The sequence below is a fragment of the Larus michahellis genome, chromosome 9 (genome assembly GCF_964199755.1).
Source record: "Larus michahellis chromosome 9, bLarMic1.1, whole genome shotgun sequence".
NCBI classification, from domain to species: Eukaryota; Metazoa; Chordata; class Aves; order Charadriiformes; family Laridae; genus Larus; species Larus michahellis.
In genome coordinates this window covers 3952626-3971672 of record NC_133904.1, presented here as the reverse complement: position 1 = coordinate 3971672, position 19047 = coordinate 3952626, and the positions used below count along the sequence as shown (strand labels likewise).

Here is a 19047-nt window from a genome sequence, read left to right as displayed (position 1 = left end):
CACCACTGGACTGTGTGGGAAGGATGCAGAAGTGGTGGTTCATACTCACATCCAGTTTGGGCCTTGGGAGTCTACTGCAAAGGTGTCTCTTGCCTTCTGCTTGGAAGAAGAGTGCTGAAGGTCATTTGCTCCCTCAGTTGTTTTTGATGATCCCTGCAGATTTGGCTTTGCTTTCTGGTAACCATTTGTTTTCAATTGGCATTTCTCCTGAAACAGAATGAACAATCCTATGGACTATTGTCTCTGAAACTTGTTTTTTCTGAATACATTAAAAATGAGCCCAGTGGGTGGGAGCTACCATGACAGATATTAAACACTAGATGGTGCTTCAAGGGCACATTTTTTCAGGTGCCACAGCTCAGAGGCTGCAGAGGGACCCGAAGGCACAAGTACAGAGCATCAGAGAAGACCTCAGTGCAATCTCTGCTGATGGGCTGTCTTCAAAGTTAGCGACCTTTGTCTGCCCTAAATAGTGCCAGTTCTTATCCATATATCTTCAGCCTTACTTTCATAAAGGAAATAAACAGCAGGCATTTTCAGTGCCCCAACGGCTAGAGCACGGTGAGCAAATAGAAGGTGAAAGCCCATGCCTAGATCAGCCCTGGCTTGGGCTACTCCTTGGTTGTAGAGTTTGTGTCGGTGAATAGGGCTGCACTCGCACTCCAGCCCTCTCCAGAAGTAGATGTGGAAAGGGGAAGAAATGGACAGTAACATGTTCCTACATATCATGTAGGAAACATTGTGTGTTCCATTATCACGTAGGAACAGCAGTGGATTGTCTTCTCCCTGGGAAAAGCTGAAAGCAGAGGAGGCCTCTGACTTGAAAGCATGTCTCTGACCTAGGCTGGGGGGACGTGTAGTTTATCACTGGCCTCTGCTTGGTTTGTGGAGGGGTCTTAAGGCTAGGACCAGCTCACAGTTGCTAATATGATGTATATACTAGAAATGTGGTGTTAAAAGGAGCAGAGGCCTTCTCAGTTTTCCCATCTGTTGCCTGCTAAAGGAACCAACTGTATATGCTCCAAGCCATGCCTTAGACTAGACTAGTTTGCTTCTCTTGAAGAGACCTGACCCTCCCTGGGTGGAAGTATTCTGGTAAGAGTCTGGTCAGCTTTTCCACGTCGCAAGCTGACCAAGGCAGCCTAATCTGTATGCTGCGGTTCCTTCCCTCTGGTATAACCTAACGCACCAGAGCCCTTTTTGCATGGTGCGGCAGTAGGTTTGAAGGAAGTTGCCGTCTGCTACCTTGTCTCACTTCTGGAGGCACCCATTCTCTTCCTGAAAGGCAGCAAAAATGGAGAAGTTAGAGATGAGAAAGAAGAGGCAATTGCAAAATGAGGACTAGTGATCTCCAGAATTACAGTCACGAAGAGCCACAACCAGTTGAAAGTCACTAATTTTTCCCCCGCGGAGCAGGCACATAAGCATTGCATATAATCTCACCAGGCTCTTGGCTCTCCCGGAGAGTGGCCTTTGTCAGCGTTTGTGGGGGGCATGTAACATGGATACAGTTGACTGAAAATGAAGCACCCCAGCTAGACCACACAGAACAAAGTTTGTGCTAATTCTGGAACGTGTAGCCTCCCTTTCCTCCCGTCCCCTGCTCAGGGATATTTCGGGAGAGGAGTTTGAAGCATTGTCATTGAACAGCCCCATGCTGATACTTGGAGAGAGCTCGACACCAGGCACCAAGGGAGGACTGGGCCTTCCTTCCAGCGGGAGGTTTAAGCCAGATGATGATAAAAGCGTTGGCTGTCAAGATGCGAGTGGCAGGGAGGGTGGAGGGTTTTACAGTTTGCACAGTTTTCCAACCCTTTCCTGTAAAGGTTCGCTCCGTGTATCTGCACTTTTATATTTTTCTTTACCTTCCCCGAGTCCCACCAAGACCCAGTTCTGCCCCTCTCTTATCACTAGAGGGAGCGTCGTGCATGGTAATTGCCATTCCAGCAGCTGCTGGTTGACCGTCGTTTATGTCACATGGATACCTCATATTTTTCCAATCTGAGAAAAGGGGAGGAAGGCCAACAGGCTGGCTTCATGAGACGCTGTTAATCCTGCTTGATGAAAAGGGGCATAAACCTTTTATATTATGTGGAGCACATAAAACATTTAACACACTTGAAGCTGGAGTCTCTGCTGGTAAAACATGATTTCCATGGGGTATAATTCATTAATACCGCTGTACTTATGGCACGAGATAATTCAGCCAACGTTCTGCTTGTATCTCTTTTCACGGGGGGACTTGCAGAATAAACCTGGTTGGAAACTCTACATAGAAGACTGTTTTTCAGTGGGAAGTTGGATTTTCAACCAAATGACCAAGATCATTTGGGCCTCGACATTATTTTTAAAGGCAAATAGAAGAGCAGAAACTTTACAAATCTGAATGTGAACTGCATTTTTTTTCTTTTCTATTTCAGTTAAATTCAAAGGAGAGCTTGTGTTTAACCTTATTCATGGTATTTGTAGCCTAGTCCTATCTGTATGGTGTCAACTGTACAAATCCGCTTCAATTCCTGTTTTTAAAATTTCTTTCTCTGGTGTGAGGAAAGAAAAAGCAGATAGGTAACTTGTATAAATCTTAAAAAGTTAATACAAGTGTATATAAGTTTATATATATATATAAAGTTAATAGAAATCCTTTTCATTTTAATAGGCATCTAATAACAAAGCAATTAAAAAATTGCCTTGTGTGAAATAGTTCACATCTTGCACGTTGATTTTTATGCGTACGGAATAGGTGTAAGCCCACTCTGGCGCTGGCTTGCACGCACGTGTAAGACTTCTCATCCCTATGTGGCATACTATGTAGGTAAATCATACTGTTCTTTTCCATTTGGAAAGGCTTCCTCCACTAAAAGTAAAATATCCTCTTAAATGGGTTGTTTCCAATTGAATCTGTCAGCAAGTAGACTAATAATCTCCCAGAACTAATAGCGGCGTTGCTTCGTGGAGAAAATATACTTGCTGGAGACGAGAAGGAAATGTTTGCATGCTAGGCAGCACGGACAGGGTGTTCTGATGAGTAAGATGTGCTTTCTTCATGTTTCTGTTATTTAATAGCCATGCTAAAACAACTTCTTTCTATGTGTTTGATGGACTCTGTCTTCTAATTAAAGGCTATTCCTCTTTCAGGCTTTGGTGTCCCTGAAGCTGCTGGGAAATCAGTTAGTTACATTGCCTTCGCAAGATAAGTGGAATTGCAAACAACTTAAATCTCTGGATCTTTCAAAAAACCAACTTGGGAAGTAAGTGTTTCTTTCAAATTTTGTCTGAGAAAACAAAAGCTGAAGAAATAATAGCAAACCCGATCCCTCGTGTAATACAAAGGGTGTCAGTAGTGAATTAATTACCTGCATAGAAGGCATTGATACCCACATACCATGTCTCTAAGTATATTGTGTGTCTGTGACAGTGATGAATTATCCTTTATGGATTCTTCGGGCGTTTAGCACGCTATATCATTTATTAAGTGGATAGATTACTGATAATGGCAGTTTAATTTCAGAGCGCGTAGAAATTTCTTTAACCCAGTGTGTGGTTCATCACTACAAATACTAGTTTGGGAGAAGCGTATCTTAACCATAAACCATCTGGCTGGACTGCAGTTTGTAGTTAGTGTGGGAGTATTGTTTTGGAAAAAATGAAAAATCTTTGTTTTTTAAATGGAAGTGTAACCAGCTGCAAGTTCATAGAGAAGACTGACGTTAATAAGGTCATCCAATGAAAGAGTGATGTTCTTCTATTTAAAAATTACAATAGGGATGTTCAACATAGAGAGTTAAAGGTCGCTTGTCTTCTCCGGAACTGCACTGAATTGTGTCCTACTTCTGTCTTCTCATTTGGGTGCCTGTCTAGCAGTTTTTCTGGTGTCCTTATGAGTTGCTGTGTCAATTGCGAAAGACAGATGGTTGGTTTTTGGATCTCTCAGTGCATTTCCGGAGTTGTGTTGTTGGGTCATCTTCTCAGAGACTCTGTGGTGAGAGCTGGGAATGGAAGCGGGTCGGTTCTTCGGCGCTTCTCGTGAAGCTTGTTCAATCTGCTGTTTGACAGCCTACTTAACCTTGACACCCATAAAGCCGGGGGTCAAGTGCTCTTGCCCTGGGAGCTGAAAGTGCAGCCTTGCAGAGCTCTGTTAATTTGCCAGAAGAAAACCATTGGGCCTGGACAAGTGTTGGTGGAGTTTAGCTCTGTGATTGCACAGCGGGTTTCAATCCCATCTCTCCAAAGCAGATGGGAACCTGTAAGAGCTGTGCTGTGAATCCCGCAGCCCTGAGTGGAGCCAAACTCTGCACCGCATGATGTCCCAGGCACGCAACTCAGGCGGCATGCTCAACTGCTGTGTCTGAGCTTTTTTCTCCACGTCACCATTTTGTTTTGCATGCAGGAGTGACGAGGGATTTAAAACAAAGCGGATTCCCTTTTTCACCACGAAGAACAGGGTGCGCTGCGGCCCAGAGGCAGGTAAGGTCCACGGCAGTGGAAATGCGGGGAAGCAAGTGCTGAGAATGCCAGGTGAGCTGTGAAGCAGCAGGAACATGGAGTTTGTCTGGAGGGAAATCGGTGTAAATTCATCTGCAATTTTAAGTGCAACAGCATTTAAATTAAGAGGAAAAAATGTTTCTAAAGAAATGGTGCAGCTGATTGGTACTGTCAACATATAGAAAGATGAAAAATGAGTGAAACCTGTTTCTTTCACTGAGCTTTTATTCTTTTCTTTAAGGTTATTCTTTTTAGCCAGAGCACTAACTGATATGTTGAAGGGAAATCGACCCATAATTAGTCTTATTACTCTCAGGATTGTTTCTGTTGCTGAATTTGTAAATTGCATGTTTTCCCCTGTCTCTGTGATTTGCATCCACAGTTTGGGGCAGAGCAGAAGAGAAGTTCTGGATTAGTGCACGTGAAATCCCAGAGAGAACAAAGGAATATCTGAAGATATTCGCACTGCTTCCTGCTCTCTGTGGGATTCATCTGCATTTCTTTTTGTTTGTTTTATTTTAAAGCACTTGGAGAGCTTTCTCATTCTCGACTGCCTGAAGAATGGCTTGCTCTAAAGCATTCTTTGCAAATCGCAGAGTGGAATAGAGCTGGCGTCTTCATGACGCACATCTGAGCAGCCCTCAGCTGCCTGGGGGAGGGAGAGCAGCAAATGCTTTCCTCAGTTCCCCTGAAAATAATTGTCCATGATCTCAGGTCAATGTGAATAGGCAAAACTGGTAAATACACCAAGCACAGCCATAGCTACCTCCAGTCTGCTCATCTGGGAGGCAGAAGTTCTAGCTGGACCTCCAGGCAGGGCTAATCCTACCTCATTTTTCTGTCTGTGGAAGTAGAGGTTGCTCTGCATCAAGTCCTGTACGTGCACCCTAAGGAGAAGGGGTTGGTCTGCATTGTTTTGCAAATAGGAAATGGAAGTAGAAATGCTGTGACATCAGTGAAATCCCGAACATGGAAGAATTGGAAAAGGAGTCTGAATCTTGCGAATTTGTGTAGCCTGACATATCCCCAGAGCTTCTCCGTGAAGTGCTACAGCAGCATTTCCCAACGGGGAGAGAAGGGCAGGAGCAGCGGGCAAAGGCAGCTAAAACCAGCCTATAAAAGGGAATTGCTGTCCTAATGGGAATTTCTACATGCTGCAAACTGGCATAACCCCTCTACGTACAGGAGGAGAGGATGGGCTCTGCATTAGTACCATTTGAAAAGCCTTGGCACATAATACCCTGGTGCCACTTTGAGCTGCCTGAGGTTGCCGCAGCTTGCAGGAGGGCACAGAGTAGCCCACCTGGCTGGTGCCATGGTTGAATAGCCACAGAGACAGAGCAAAGCCAGCTCATCTTTTTCTCTCTGTTCCTCTGCCAAGTATAGCTTGGTGAGACTAGAGATGTGGCCAAGAATTTAAAGAAATCAAGAGAAAACAGAAGCTGGAGTACATCAGCTGCTCACAGAAATCTCCTAGCGAGGTGGGGGGCAGGTTTTCATATGATTTTACCAACAAAGCTATTTACTTAAGTCTAGATTATTTAAAGAGAATAATTTATGGACGCTCACCATACTTGATTGATAAATCTCAGAATAACTTCTTGCACGCGCATGTGGTGTTGGTGTCGTTTACTCATCCAAAAATACATTTTCAAGATGGGATTGGTTTTAATTTTTCTACAGTTCTTTAAAAGAAAATTTGAGCTCAAGCCAGAGAAATCGTAAATAACTCATGAATAAATAATTACAATTCATAAACACCTTGAGCTTGCTTCCAATATAGTCCGCTCCTTTCCACCTGGGATTTTTTGCTGAATTGAGAGCATTGCTACTATTTTAGGTGTTTGCTCCTACGTGTCCAAGAGGGACTAAATCTGTCTGTGCCTAGGTGTGTGCTGAAGAGGAACAATGAAAAGTTTAAGTCTAGCGATGAGCCAGAAAGGAAGTGAATTGAATCCATGAATAAGCCTGCTGTTCTCCTAAAATAATCCCAAAGATGATTTTTTATTTCAAAACTCAAAGGCAGACTGTGACACCCTGCCCACAGCAGGCAGTCCTGTCACGTATATGAAACACCCCTGCAGACAGTGGGGCTCTATCTTACTCCCTTTCTGATCATAGCTCAGGCTTAAAATGCTGGTAATGTTAGAACTGGGGAATTTTCTCTGGAGAAAACCTCTTCCATTTTCTTTTTTTTTTTTTTTTTTCCCTCCCCCCTTTTTCGGGCAAGTCTAGTTACCGTTCCTCAAGTCTTCTCTGTAAGAAGAGATCTTGGTGGAAGTGCAGCTGTCCTATCCTTGAGGAAGGCTGTGTCTTGCATCTCAGGGAGCTGCTTGCATTGACCGTGGAGGCAGCAGATGGTGCTGATTGTACTTTCCTAATCAGAGACTCAGAATCTGCTTGTCCCTATGTGGCCTAGTTTTCCTTGACTTTGGGATGCTTCTTGGTGGATACATGTGATGCTCTTAAGACAGCAACACAATTCATGGCAGTTTTTCATGCTGCTGTCCCAGGGGTAATTTGTGAAGTGAAATGATGCTCTTTGGAACCAGCTGAATTTCCCTTTGTTTGAACCTCTCCAGCAGCAGCAACTCAGCCATGCAGTTGTTGCTATTATTGCTTGGGTTGCTCCCAAAATACGCCAGTTACTGCTCAGGCATGTAGGAAGTCTGAAGTGCCCTGAGACCTTGCGGTGTAAAACAGAACGGAGGGGCACATGCAAAAGCGTTTTAGAGGCAACATAGGTCTGTCAGCTGCAGTTTGGGTTTTATTCTCCGTTATTATTGACTTTGATTCACCATAAGTTGCTCCAGGATGCAGTGTGGGGGCCTGAACATAAATTCTGACTGGCTTCTGGCTTTTCTCAGGCAACATGGGAAAAACATGTTGACAGCGACTTGTGCCCTTGGTATGCCCTTTCACTGCCAGCTGTTAGGCTAGAATAGGGGCAGTTCACAAGGTATTACCAGCTATTCAAGAGCAAGAAATATAACGCCACTCATCCTCTGACATACAGTCATCTTGGCAGGCCTGGAGTTCCTCCCTCAACACCCCAGAAGTGCTGGAGACTGTCACCTTCAAACACACCTATCACCATGATTTTTTAAAAAATTGAGATGTGAGCATTTATGTTTGATCACCGTTGAAGGCTGTTTGCTTTTTCTGCTGTTGCTTCGTGGTGGCTCCTTGGCAAGAACCTCATGTCCTGCCTACAAAGTTACGGTGGAGGCTCTCGGTCCAGAGCCTTGGTGCTTGTTATGTTTTAAAGGTGCAGTTTGTTTCCTGTCTTGTTCCAGGTCCTTTTTTGGAGTTTCCAGCATTTCTGAGTGATTCTCTGGAAGTCCTTTATCTGAACGACAATCAGCTGGACTCCGTCCCACAGTCCGTTTGCCTTCTGAAAGGTTTAACAGAACTTTATTTAGGAAAGTAAGTCCATGTCCTGGAAAAGCTATGCAGTATTATTTCCATGTTGTTTTAGTGACCAGTCTTCTGTAGAGCCCCACCCCAGATGTCCAGCGCTTTTGAATCAAAAAGTTGGGAATAATCAGCCCCTTGTTAGAACTGGGCCCATCATTTGCTTTAGATAAGGGGGAGGCTGGCCTTTTGAATTAGGGAAGATGATCTAATGCTTTGAACACAGGCCTGGGAATCTAATGTGCCTCCAGTTCATTCTGGCTTTTTGCTGTCAGCTTCTATAGCATTAGAGTCAATAACTCATCATTTTTGCCTTTATTTCCTCAACTATCCAGTAAAGATGATTATGCTTGTCTGCCCCAGAGGATAAATTGAGGTTATACATCACTTTTAGGATGGAAATTACTATTAAAGTGCTGAGTAGTCTTATTAAAATGTTAATGGAAGATTTCTGCAAGGAGAGAATAGTGTAATCTGAGAGTCCGTGAGAGCAGCTACTTACACACAAAGCCTGGTTGTTGGTAGATTTATTTGTTTTTGTACAGTAACCCTGGTATCCGAGAGCTTCCTCCAGAACTTGGACAGCTGGCTAATCTCTGGCAGCTGGATATCGAGGAACTAAATATCAGTAATGTTCCTGCAGAGATCAGAAAAGAGGGTAAGGCTGATCCTGTGTGTTCTTTATTAAATTGACTGAACGTATAATGAAAATCACTTCCTTTTAATGGTCCTGAACAGGAACAGACAGTGTGCTCCCAAGCCCTTGTTGCCGTTAACTGGAATTGTGTTAGGGAAACCTCTTACGCATATTTGCAAGTTCGATAATCAGTGCTGAGCCCTGGCTGTATGATGAATTTAAGATAGATCACATGTTAAAATGATGACTTATAAATGCAACATTTCATTTGCAGTATGCATGCCGGATAAATTCCATGGCTTGCTTCCTGAATGTGTATATTTTACAGTATTTAGACGGTCTTTGTAAAGACTCAAGTGTTTAGGATCAGCAGTCAGTCACATTGAAGTGACTTTATTGTAAGCTGCGAGGTTTTTGGATCTATTACAATACTGTCTTCTTTTTTGTGTGTTTTAATAAGAAAATCCTGTGGGAACAAAGTTATTAGGAATTATTCCTTCTCCAGCACACTGTTGAAGCCTAAATCTAATTTTAACTGGAAACATAAAAGTAGAAGGAAAAACTGAGTATTTTCCAATACTAAATTCGTATTTTATGTTTCCTTTGAGCTTCTGAAGCATACGAGTCACAGCATTTGTTTCTTCTTACAGTGCTCCATTGTAGAGACTCAGAGCAGTGACCTTTTCCTGGGGTCTCTGTCTCAGGTTTGTCCACTAGAGGTTTCTTTGTTTATTCACTGGGTTGTCTCAGCCCACAGCAAAACTGCAGGGAAAATATTAATTCAGCTGATGTGTCTGCAGCAGCAGGTTTTGTGCGGTCCTGCTGTACATATGTACATTTGTAACTGCTAACCACAGATAAAGCCTGTTCGCTTTTCCCCCCATAGGCCCTAAAACAGTGCTGGCGTACTTACGAGCACAGCTGCGCAAAGCTGAGAAGTGTAAGCTAATGAAGATGATCATCATTGGTCCTCCACGGCAGGGAAAGTCGACGCTGATTGAGATCCTACAGACAGGAAAAGTCCCTCAGATGATGCACAGTGATGCCACAATACGTACAACAAAATGGGAGCTCCCTAAGCCAGTGGGACACAAGGCAAAGGTGAAAAACAATCGAAGATCCTTAGCCCCGGTGGGATGTTTGAGCCCCACAGTGGGCTGAAATTGTCTGTCCTTTACAAAGAAGAGTTTCCATTACCTGTGAGCCAGACCTCGCAAATGACGTGTCTTTAGACCCATCACAATTCCTCTGTTTCATTTTCAGTTGGCACTAGAGGGCAATTCTGTTTTCCTGAGCACTCAACTTTGTATCCTAAAGGAGCGAGCCACGTGTAGACTGCCTAAATTCTGGTTCTCCCAGCTTGGGTGGTTTTTGGACGCTGGTTCTGAGAGAATGTTTTAAATCAGCTCCTCTAAAGCAGATTGTCCTTTCATTTGGGGCCAGAAAATGGGACATCAGTACCTAAAGCTGGACTCCCTTGATAACCAAACTGTCCTGGGTGCGGAAGGTGGGTGGAAGGTAGGATGCCTGACCTTTGGTATGATCCGGGGCTGTCAGGCATACCTTAAACACCCAAATCTCAGATGGGTCATTCAGGGAGTGTGTCAACCCATGCTGAACTAATTTGGACAGCATTAAATTAATTCAAGCATTTGCAGGTGGCCCTGTCCACTGCCTGGGTAGTAACACAGGGATTAGAGCATGGAGGTCCTGAGGTCTTGTCAGAGCTGATGGTGTGCAGACGCATGGCTCTCCCTTCCTGGGTGAGAGCCATGACCACCAGACTGTTTTGGAAGGGGTGGAGGAGCCTGCTGAGTTCAGCTATTCTACAGCGAAGAGTGCCAGGCCAGAGACAGAAAGAAAAAGAGCAAGCACAGCCTGACTCTACAGACGAGACTTTAGTGGGAGACAGGACTTGTGTGTTTTGTGTTGAAGAGCAGCTGAATAAAATAAAAACCTAGACATCATCAGAGACCTGGTATGGGATCAAGATGCTGAACGGGCTTTTGTCCCTACCTCTGAGTCTCTGCCTCTGTACGAGCACCCACAGCTGAAGGTCTTTTGAATGAACAAAACAGTCCTGGTGCTAGTTAGGGCTTGGTTTAAACAATATGGAAGTTCTTCCAGCTGTTTCTGGGAGGCTTCAAACTGGAACTATGCTAGGAGATCAGAGCTCTACTGAGATACTTAGCTCCTTGCTGAAATCTCATAGGGCAACTTGTCGTGTAGGATCAGTCAGTACTTGGACCTGGACCAGTAAACAGAGCCCACTCGGTGTTACGTGGTGCTCTGAGGATGGTGGCTGAAGCCAGGTTTGTTTTTGTGCTCAGTCACAGGCTTCTTGCCTCCCCATGGCCAAGTGATGTAGGGACAGAGCCTACAAGGTATGTAGGTGCTTCCTACTGCAACTGGGAGCCTGCATAGCACTTATAGCGAAGAGCTACAGTCCCTCTTAGTGCTGTTTTGGGGCTGCACGGAGGAATGGATGCTGGGATAGTTGGAAGAAGGGCAAAGCTAGAGAGGCCTCCATTCACATGTTTTCCTGAAAATCAATGAGTCTGATTTCCAGTGGCTGTAATTCTGGCCCATCTCTGGTGTGACGCACGTCAGAAGCCTCTGAGCAACATGCGGGAGGTGTTTACGAAAGACTTGAGAAATTTCCCATCTCCTGAGCATCTATATTCTGTTTGGCTCAGTTAAGGACTGAGCTCAGTGGAAGTGATTTCAGCAGGGGTTTCCTGTTCCCCATAGCAGTGGCAGATAAGTAGCTTCAATGGTCCTGTCGAGCATGGCACAGACAAGGATGAAACAGTTCCTATTCAAGATGCAGTGAAATACAGGGCTCAGAATGAGACCCTTGTTTGTACTGGAGAATCCACAGCATTAACTGGAGATTTACCAGCATCAAGGGCACCTCTATCGTTTTAGCAGCAAGTAATTAGTCTTGATTTCCTGTGGGGAAGTGGTAGCCACGCTTAACAATTGCTTGTTGATTTTTCTTTCCTGGAGGCACAATTAGGACATTGAAACCCTTCTTGTGTCATACATTATGCAGGCGTAGGTTTATACTTCAGCTATTATCTCCCTGTGATTTACTGCAACCGTTTGATTTGAACACTTCTCTTTGTCTAAGTAGGTTGATTCAGTGGAGTTCAATGTCTGGGATATCGGAGGCCCAGCGAGCATGTCTACAGTCAATCAGTGTTTCTTCACAGACAAAGCATTGTACATAGTGGTATGGAACTTGGCACTGGGGGAAGAAGCTGTGGCAAACTTACAGTTCTGGTTGCTGAACATTGAGGTAAGAAGTCACTGGTGGACTCTGGGGTATCTATTTATCAAGTAATAGCTCAGCACACAGATATGTGATACTACAGATTCTTTTTGGTCTACTTTTAAAAACTCCGCAAGCTATGAATTTTGCATAGCTTTTGGAATTAATTCTCCATTACGCTGTAGGCGTAACGTTGTATTTAATGGTTTAAATTTATCATTTGCTTTATTCTCCCTCACACACATCAGAGAATGAAACAAAAGCTGATTTATAAACCCTTGCTAAGTAAGGCTGAACATACTTAATTTGGAATTAGTGTTTGACCACACTGTGCTCCGAGGGGGGTTTTGAAGCATTTTCTTTCTTGTATGGGTTAGACGCACATTAGTCTTGAGGTTATACTTTTAACACTTCAGATTTAGCTAAGCTAGAGAGTATCTCCCAGTCAGTTCTCAGCTAAGACTCAGAACTGCAATGAATTCATTGGTCTTGATTGATTTTTGTAATACCGTTAACATAATTTAAATGTAAATTATTATTTTTTTTATATCTGTCTTAACATTACATACACAGAAATGGGCCCTAAAGCTACTGCCTCTCAAAAAAGAAACATCTTGATGTTACAAAAGTGTTAGCTTAATGGTCAGCAGCAATCAAAAACCCAAACTAGGTAACAAAGCCAAAAGCATAATTATGACATTTCAAAAATGTATGATGTGCCTTTTTCCTTAATACATCCCAGCAAGCAGATAGTAGCATCAGAAGAGATACAGAGGAAGATGAACGTGATGGTTAAAAGTAAGGAAAAGCTTCTGAGTGCACAGCAATTAAATAGATTAGGCCCCTTCAGCCTGGGAAAGAGGCAAATGAGGAGGGCCGCATGTAGACTTACCGGGGTAAGGAGAAAACCACAAGGGAGTCTTTGTTGATGATCTTTTACAATAGAAGGATTAGGAGAGATCAAATGAAATAGTGAGATGGTAGCTTTGAGAAAAACAATAGGAAGTATCCTAAACGCAACGGATAGCTAACCTGTGGAATTTATTGGAACTACGATGGGCTATGGGTGTCAGAAGTTGAAAAAAACAGACTGGTGGTAGAAAAATCCATCAAGTGCTGTTAATTCAGAGATACTGACTCATGCTCGGGAAGTTGGCGAGCTGCAGGCTGCTGGATCCTGGGAGAACGCATCAGGGAAAATCTCTACATGTGATATACCCTGTGCCTATACCCTTCATTAGCCTCCAGGCAGAATATTAGGCCAAGTGGGCCCTTTGGTCTGACATGGTACAGCCATCACTCCCATCTCTACACAGGGTTCGACTTTGGTGTCGTTCAGGTTAGGAGATTTCAGTGGGCATCGTAAGAGACAAATGGATTGACTGCAAATAAGCATATGTTTCTGCATCTGAATTTTCTTCTGTGGTCGAAGTCATTTGGATCAGCAGGCTGATCCCTGCTTAAGCCTGTGCAATCCCGTTGTATTTGGCAGCATGTTCCCTGAAATCTGGATACGTTCCAGTCCTGTAATAGAATCATGGAAGGGTTGGAAGAAACCACGAGATCATCTAATCCATTCCTTTGCACTGATTCAGGGTTAAGTAGATTTAGACATTTCTAGCAGTTTATCTCACCTCTCCATGTACCTCCAGTGAAAAGGTTTGCGTAACTTCCCCAGGTATCCATTCTGGAGTGTAACTAGCCTTTTTCAGGATATCAAAGTTAGATCTTATAGCTAGAGGTTAAGGTAATGTCTTTTCCTTTGTCTGGGTGGACATGGTTCCCATCATTTAGCTGACTTGTAGCAACTTAATACTGCATGGCAAGTCCCTTTATATTAAACCCTGGTGTCATAAACCCAAACTGACAGTTTCCTGCTCCGCAGTAGCAGCAGATGATTAAGCCATATTCTGCAGGAGAACTTCGGTAATACCCAGATCACTTGTTGCTGTTGTCAAGCTGCCACAACAGGTTGCCTCTATTTCATATCTATTCCATTTTATTAATGTACATGACTATCCCCTCTTAAACATTGTACTTTCCACATGTCCTCACTGAATTTATCACGACGTAATCTGGATGAGATCATTGTCAGTGTTTTCTCTTACAGGCCAAAGCTCCAAATTCAGTGGTGTTAGTGGTAGGAACACACCTTGATTTAATAGAAACTAAATTCCGTGTTGAGAGGATAGCAACTCTGAGGGCATACGTCTTGGCTCTCTGTCGGTCTCCCTCTGGATCCAGAGCAACCGGCTTCCCAGATATCACATTCAAGCACCTACAGTAAGTACTTGTGCCTTTATGAAACTCAGTCACTTTATTTCATGTCACTTTAAACAATTCTGTAATACTTGATCTCCCTGGCAACGGAACTCATTTAAAGACTCGTCAGCATTGCATTTTGTCTATTTTTGACTGAGATAATGTAGTATAATCAGAGAGAAGTTCAACGTTGCTCAGGGGTCTGATCATGGGTCTGAGAGCTGGAAGCTCCAAAGTCATGACCTTGGCCAGCCTGTTTTAGTGCTTGTGCTGCACTCGGGTTTCTCACCATTAAATGGTGATGCAGTTTATTAGTCACCAGGAAAGAAGGTACAGATTGAGTAATTAATGCTCCAAAGCTTGAGAGAATGACTGTTACAGGGTGGGCGCTGTGGGGTTTGTCAGGGGAAGGCTGCATGGGAACCTCTCGCTACCTGTCATGAGAACGCAGCTCACATGGCAGTGTTGGCAGGGTGAGGAGTGGGTCAGCCCTGTGAGCCCCCGGCAGCCCAAACCTGTGCCATTTGAGCTCTCCAAGTGTGATAACGGGGGGGTGGTGCTGTCTGGAAGATCGGTGCCAGGCCATGGAGTCTGATGCTGATCCCTTCCTTTGGCTGATGGAGAATGCCCTTGGGGAGAGGAGGCTTCGTCTGGGGAAGAAGCGAATCTGTCAGCCAAGGGAGCGCACAGCACGGGGGGAGCGTGGAGGCAGCAGGCTGGCACCAAACAGTGTGAAATTGCCAGTGCCTGGGGCAAGAGCAGGTGGCGGCTGGCAAGTAAAGAAGGGCGCTGCAGTGTCCCCAGCGCTTTGCATCTGCTGCCTGGCAAAGTCGTCAGGAGACCTCCCACCCTCTGTTCTGCAGGCGCAAGAGCTGCATTGGGCATCCCAGCTGGCTCTTTCCCGTTAGGAGGAGTACCAGGGACCCAGTGTGAGGCACAGAGACTCGCAGTGAGAAAGAGAAAGCTTCTTGGTTCGGTCTCCTCAAACCTCTTTTTCCATCACCACAGAGCACCCTAACGTGATCTCAATCGTTCTTTCTCAAGGGGACTTTCTTTCACCCTGCCGCACATCCCACATATCCCCTTCTTCACCTTCCTTTCCCCCTGCATTTCTTTCCCGTCAGAGTTGTGCCTGGTTTCCTCCCTCCTCCCACCTGTGCCTCTCCTTCACACCCCATCATCCACCTGGATGGGGCTCCTCCGAGCAGTGCTCTGGGCAGCCGGAGGGGGGTGAGTTGTGAAAGCCCTGTGTGGGTGAACCAGCTGGTCTTCCAGCTTCCCAGTGAGTGCACGCTTCCCAGTGAGTGCACGCTTCCCAGTGCCACCGATGGCTGAGGTTTAAGATAAAGCATATTGCTTTAGAACAGGATTTTCTTTCTGCCACAGGAACATGTGTAGGATCAGTTAGAAAGACTCTTTGTCAAGGAAAGTGAAAGAGAACCGTTCTTACCCAGCCCACAAAAAGGCCAAAAATAGTAGGAGCTGGAGAGGGCAGGTTTTTAGCTATTAAAGAGATGATAAAGGCTGGCTTTTAGGATCTAAGCATCAATTCCCAGATCACAGGATCCAGCTGAGCAAGGGCTGGAATGAGGGTGGAAAAAGGTGTCTGGTATTCATCATCACGCCTTTGATCTGAAGCGGGGAGAACTGGACTCATCTCCAGTGGCTGCCAGAGCACAGTGTTTTCCTCCTTCCCACAGTCCCTTCCAGGATGTGTGCAGCACTGAAGGGGAAAAGTGCTGACTGTGGTCGGTGTGCCAGGGAGGTCCCCAGAGGGTGCAGTGCATTAGGGGACAGAAGAGCAATGCACAGCGAATGAAGCAGGCAGAGCAGAGGTTGGGCTAATATATCTTTTCCAGGCTCCTTAGTATTTTTTTCCAAAGCTAAAAATGCTCACTGACAGCTTTCCTCCCATTCATCTGACACAGGAAATTTAAAGTCACTGATAAGACAAAGTGAGCCTGGAAAGGAAGCTGATATGCTGATAAGGTTTGATAATCCTCCCCCTTGCATGACTTTTGCAGTGAGCTCTCGTGTAAGACTCTGGAAGGCCTTGATGGACTCCGACAGCTGATTTTTCATGTCACTTGCAACATGAAGGACATCGGCAGCTCAATTTGCTCACAGAAACTTGCAGGGAGATTGGTGAGAACTGTGCTTTCTAGGGGTGATCCTTAGCAAAGGGGGGCTTTTTTGGGGCTTGGTTTTGGATTGGGAGATGAACTTTAGAAGTTATTGCTGATGCAGGAGGCATGGGAAGTATATAACGTGGCTTTCTGGCTTTGGGAAAAGACAGCACTGTAAGATCACTGTAAAGAGGAGGTGGCTTAGCCAGTTCATCTCCAGCAGAGTGATTGCTGTCTGCTGTTGATCCTGCTGTTTTGTTCTTGTGTGGATTGCAGATACCAAGGAGTTACCTCAGTCTTCAAGAAGCTGTCCTTGCAGAACAGCACAGAAGAAGTCAGAATGATGATGTACAGTATTTAACAGACAGGCAAATAGAACTGATGATTGAGCAAACCCCTGGAAATGATATCAAAGACTATGAAGACTTGCAAACGGGTAAGTCAGAGCAGGCCGGTAATTTCTTGGAAATCAATGTGTGTTACCTATTGAAATGTTCCACAAATAATAAAAATGGGGGGAAAAAAACCCCCACCACATACTTGCTGTGCAAAAAAAGAAGTTGCAGAATGCTCTACACCTGTGTAGAGGTCACTTTGGAAGTTGGTGAGGTATAAAATTAATAATGGGACTTAGTGCAGTGGGCTGGGAAGTTTCTACGATGGGCGCAGAATACTGAAAGTTTTTTTTATTATTTTTTTTTTTGAACAAGCTTTGTCTGATTTTATTTCTGCTGTGTGAAGAATGAGGGTTGCCATAGTTTCAAGGCTGTCTTCTCCATAGGGCCCCAGTCCCATGATCTTTATGGAGGCCTTGCTCTGCGGGAGGCCGGGAGGGCCCTTCCCTGTGAGGATGGCAGGAGGAGGGCGAAGGGGAGGTGTGATGGGAACATAAATACTGACTGTAAAGCGGCGAGATGTGGGTTTTACAAGCAGAGTGCCAGATAGCAGCACTCCTCAGATAAAGGTTATTCTCTTGGCTTGGCTGTGTGCTGGCTATATCTGGTATGCATAAAACTGCACAGACTGCCTTGTAATCTTACTCATCTGCACTGTGGTGTCCTAACGCTGGTCTATTACTAATCTACAGTTCTTTATTTTTTGCAGCGATTAATTTTCTCATAGAAACGGGTACACTACTGCACTTCCCAGACACAAGCCATGGCCTGAGAAACCTCTACTTTCTTGACCCTGTCTGGCTCTCGGAGTGTCTACAGAGGATTTTCAACATCAAGAGCTCCAAGTCTGTAGCTAAGAATGGAGTTATCAGAGCAGAGGATCTCAGGATGCTGCTGGTTGGGACAGGCTTCACTGAGCAAACCGAAGAGCAGTACTTCCAGTTCCTGGCCAAGTTTGAAATTGCACTGCCTGTGGCCAATAACAGGTATGTTGATAAATAGAGAGGCTTAGCCAGGGTGGAGAAAAATGGCCATTTAATCACCAGATATTAACAGGCTTTGTCACTATAAGCGGTTGTCTTGACAGGGATCTTGCTGTGAGAAAATATTTGAGCGCATTAAATAGTGTAATGGAAGGCACCCATCCATTTGGGCTGTGTTTCCTGGCGTGAGCATCCTTTGGTCCAAATAAACTAGTTTGAAAACTTTCCAAAGCAGGTCTTTGTCCCCTCGGTGCGTTGAGACTGGTGACAGGCTCAGCCACCAGCACGGAGGGGCAGTGACACTGCCAGGGATGTGGTGACAAGCAGGTGGAAGCTGTAAGCGCTTAGCCGGCACGGCTGCAGCTGGGGGAGGATGTGAGTGAGGGTTGTGGCTGCTGGGCCTGAAATATAGATGGGCTGGAGTCATCTGTTGCCAGTGAAAGATCCGCACTCCAGAGTATGGCCAAAAACTTTGGGTAATCAGTAGTTATGTCAGCCCTGAAAGTAGTAGTATTTTATTTCTAGTGAAATTCGGGAAGTGTGGCTTCAGTAGCAATGTGATTTTCCTAATTTTTAGCCTCAATAGGTGTTGATCAATAGTTTTTCTAAAAATGGTCTTGGAAACCTCACTCTCTTTAAATGTTAATGAGTCCTCCTCCCCCCTGCCCCCCGATCTCTTTTCCTCTGGGCAGAGTTCCCTGCTATTTTTCTCTCTCCCATCTGCTTGGCGACAGCCTGTTGTTGCGTTAAGGGTGAAACCATAGTTGTATTGCACTTTTGATGTGGCATTTGCATTTCACTTCCTTGGCCTTCCAGGACAGCACGGCTGCATCGCCCTGAGCCTCTCGGGAGCTCTGAATGCCAGCACAAGTGCAGCATTCTCTGTGCTGTCATTATGCCTGTCACTTATCCAGTCCCGGATGCCAACAAATTTTCTCAGGCTTAACACAGATAAAGCAGCAATGTTTCTGCTTAGTCCAAAATGCCTTTTGGACTCCTTGTCGCTATCTGCCATTTTTCTCCAAGGCAATTACATTGTCTGTGCCTCAGGAACAAGGAAACTGCTTTTTCATGGCCTGCCCAATCTTTTTTAGAGCGATCCAAGCCACATTAGCAGAATATTCTTCCCACTGATGGACTGTAGCTATAGCAGGTTGGATTAATTTAATGTACTAGCCAGACACAGAGCAGTTATTTGTTACTGTGCTTCTGCAATTATTGTCTAGATTGCCAGATAGGGTTTCTCTGCAGTCAGTAGAGAAAGCAGCTGCCAGCTTCTGTTCTGAAAGGGTGGATGGGGGCATGTTTCACATATTTTCAAAATTTGCATTGGCTGTTGTTCAAGAGCATCGAATCACCATCTGTATTATAATCCACTATGTAGTTGTGGTCCAGAAGGGCCTCACTGGCCTTCTTGTACTCCTAGACCCTTTATTGGATGTGCTGAGGAAAATTTATTGGCTGTCACACGATA

At 44.8% G+C, this 19047-nt stretch overlaps 1 protein-coding gene across 2 annotated transcripts in view; it reads left to right on the top strand.

The window, feature by feature from the left end:
- LRRK1 (leucine rich repeat kinase 1) overlaps positions 1-19047 on the top strand; it is an 82181-nt gene that overhangs the window by 38250 nt on the left and 24884 nt on the right. For both annotated transcript variants that reach the window (XM_074602130.1, XM_074602131.1), the window contains 10 exons: positions 3136-3248; positions 4388-4464; positions 7779-7908; positions 8442-8554; positions 9420-9634; positions 11670-11834; positions 13918-14090; positions 16094-16214; positions 16472-16631; positions 17300-17576. In XM_074602130.1, coding sequence (XP_074458231.1) covers positions 3136-3248; positions 4388-4464; positions 7779-7908; positions 8442-8554; positions 9420-9634; positions 11670-11834; positions 13918-14090; positions 16094-16214; positions 16472-16631; positions 17300-17576 — 1544 coding nt within the window. The remainder of the gene's footprint in view (positions 1-3135; positions 3249-4387; positions 4465-7778; positions 7909-8441; positions 8555-9419; positions 9635-11669; positions 11835-13917; positions 14091-16093; positions 16215-16471; positions 16632-17299; positions 17577-19047) is intronic.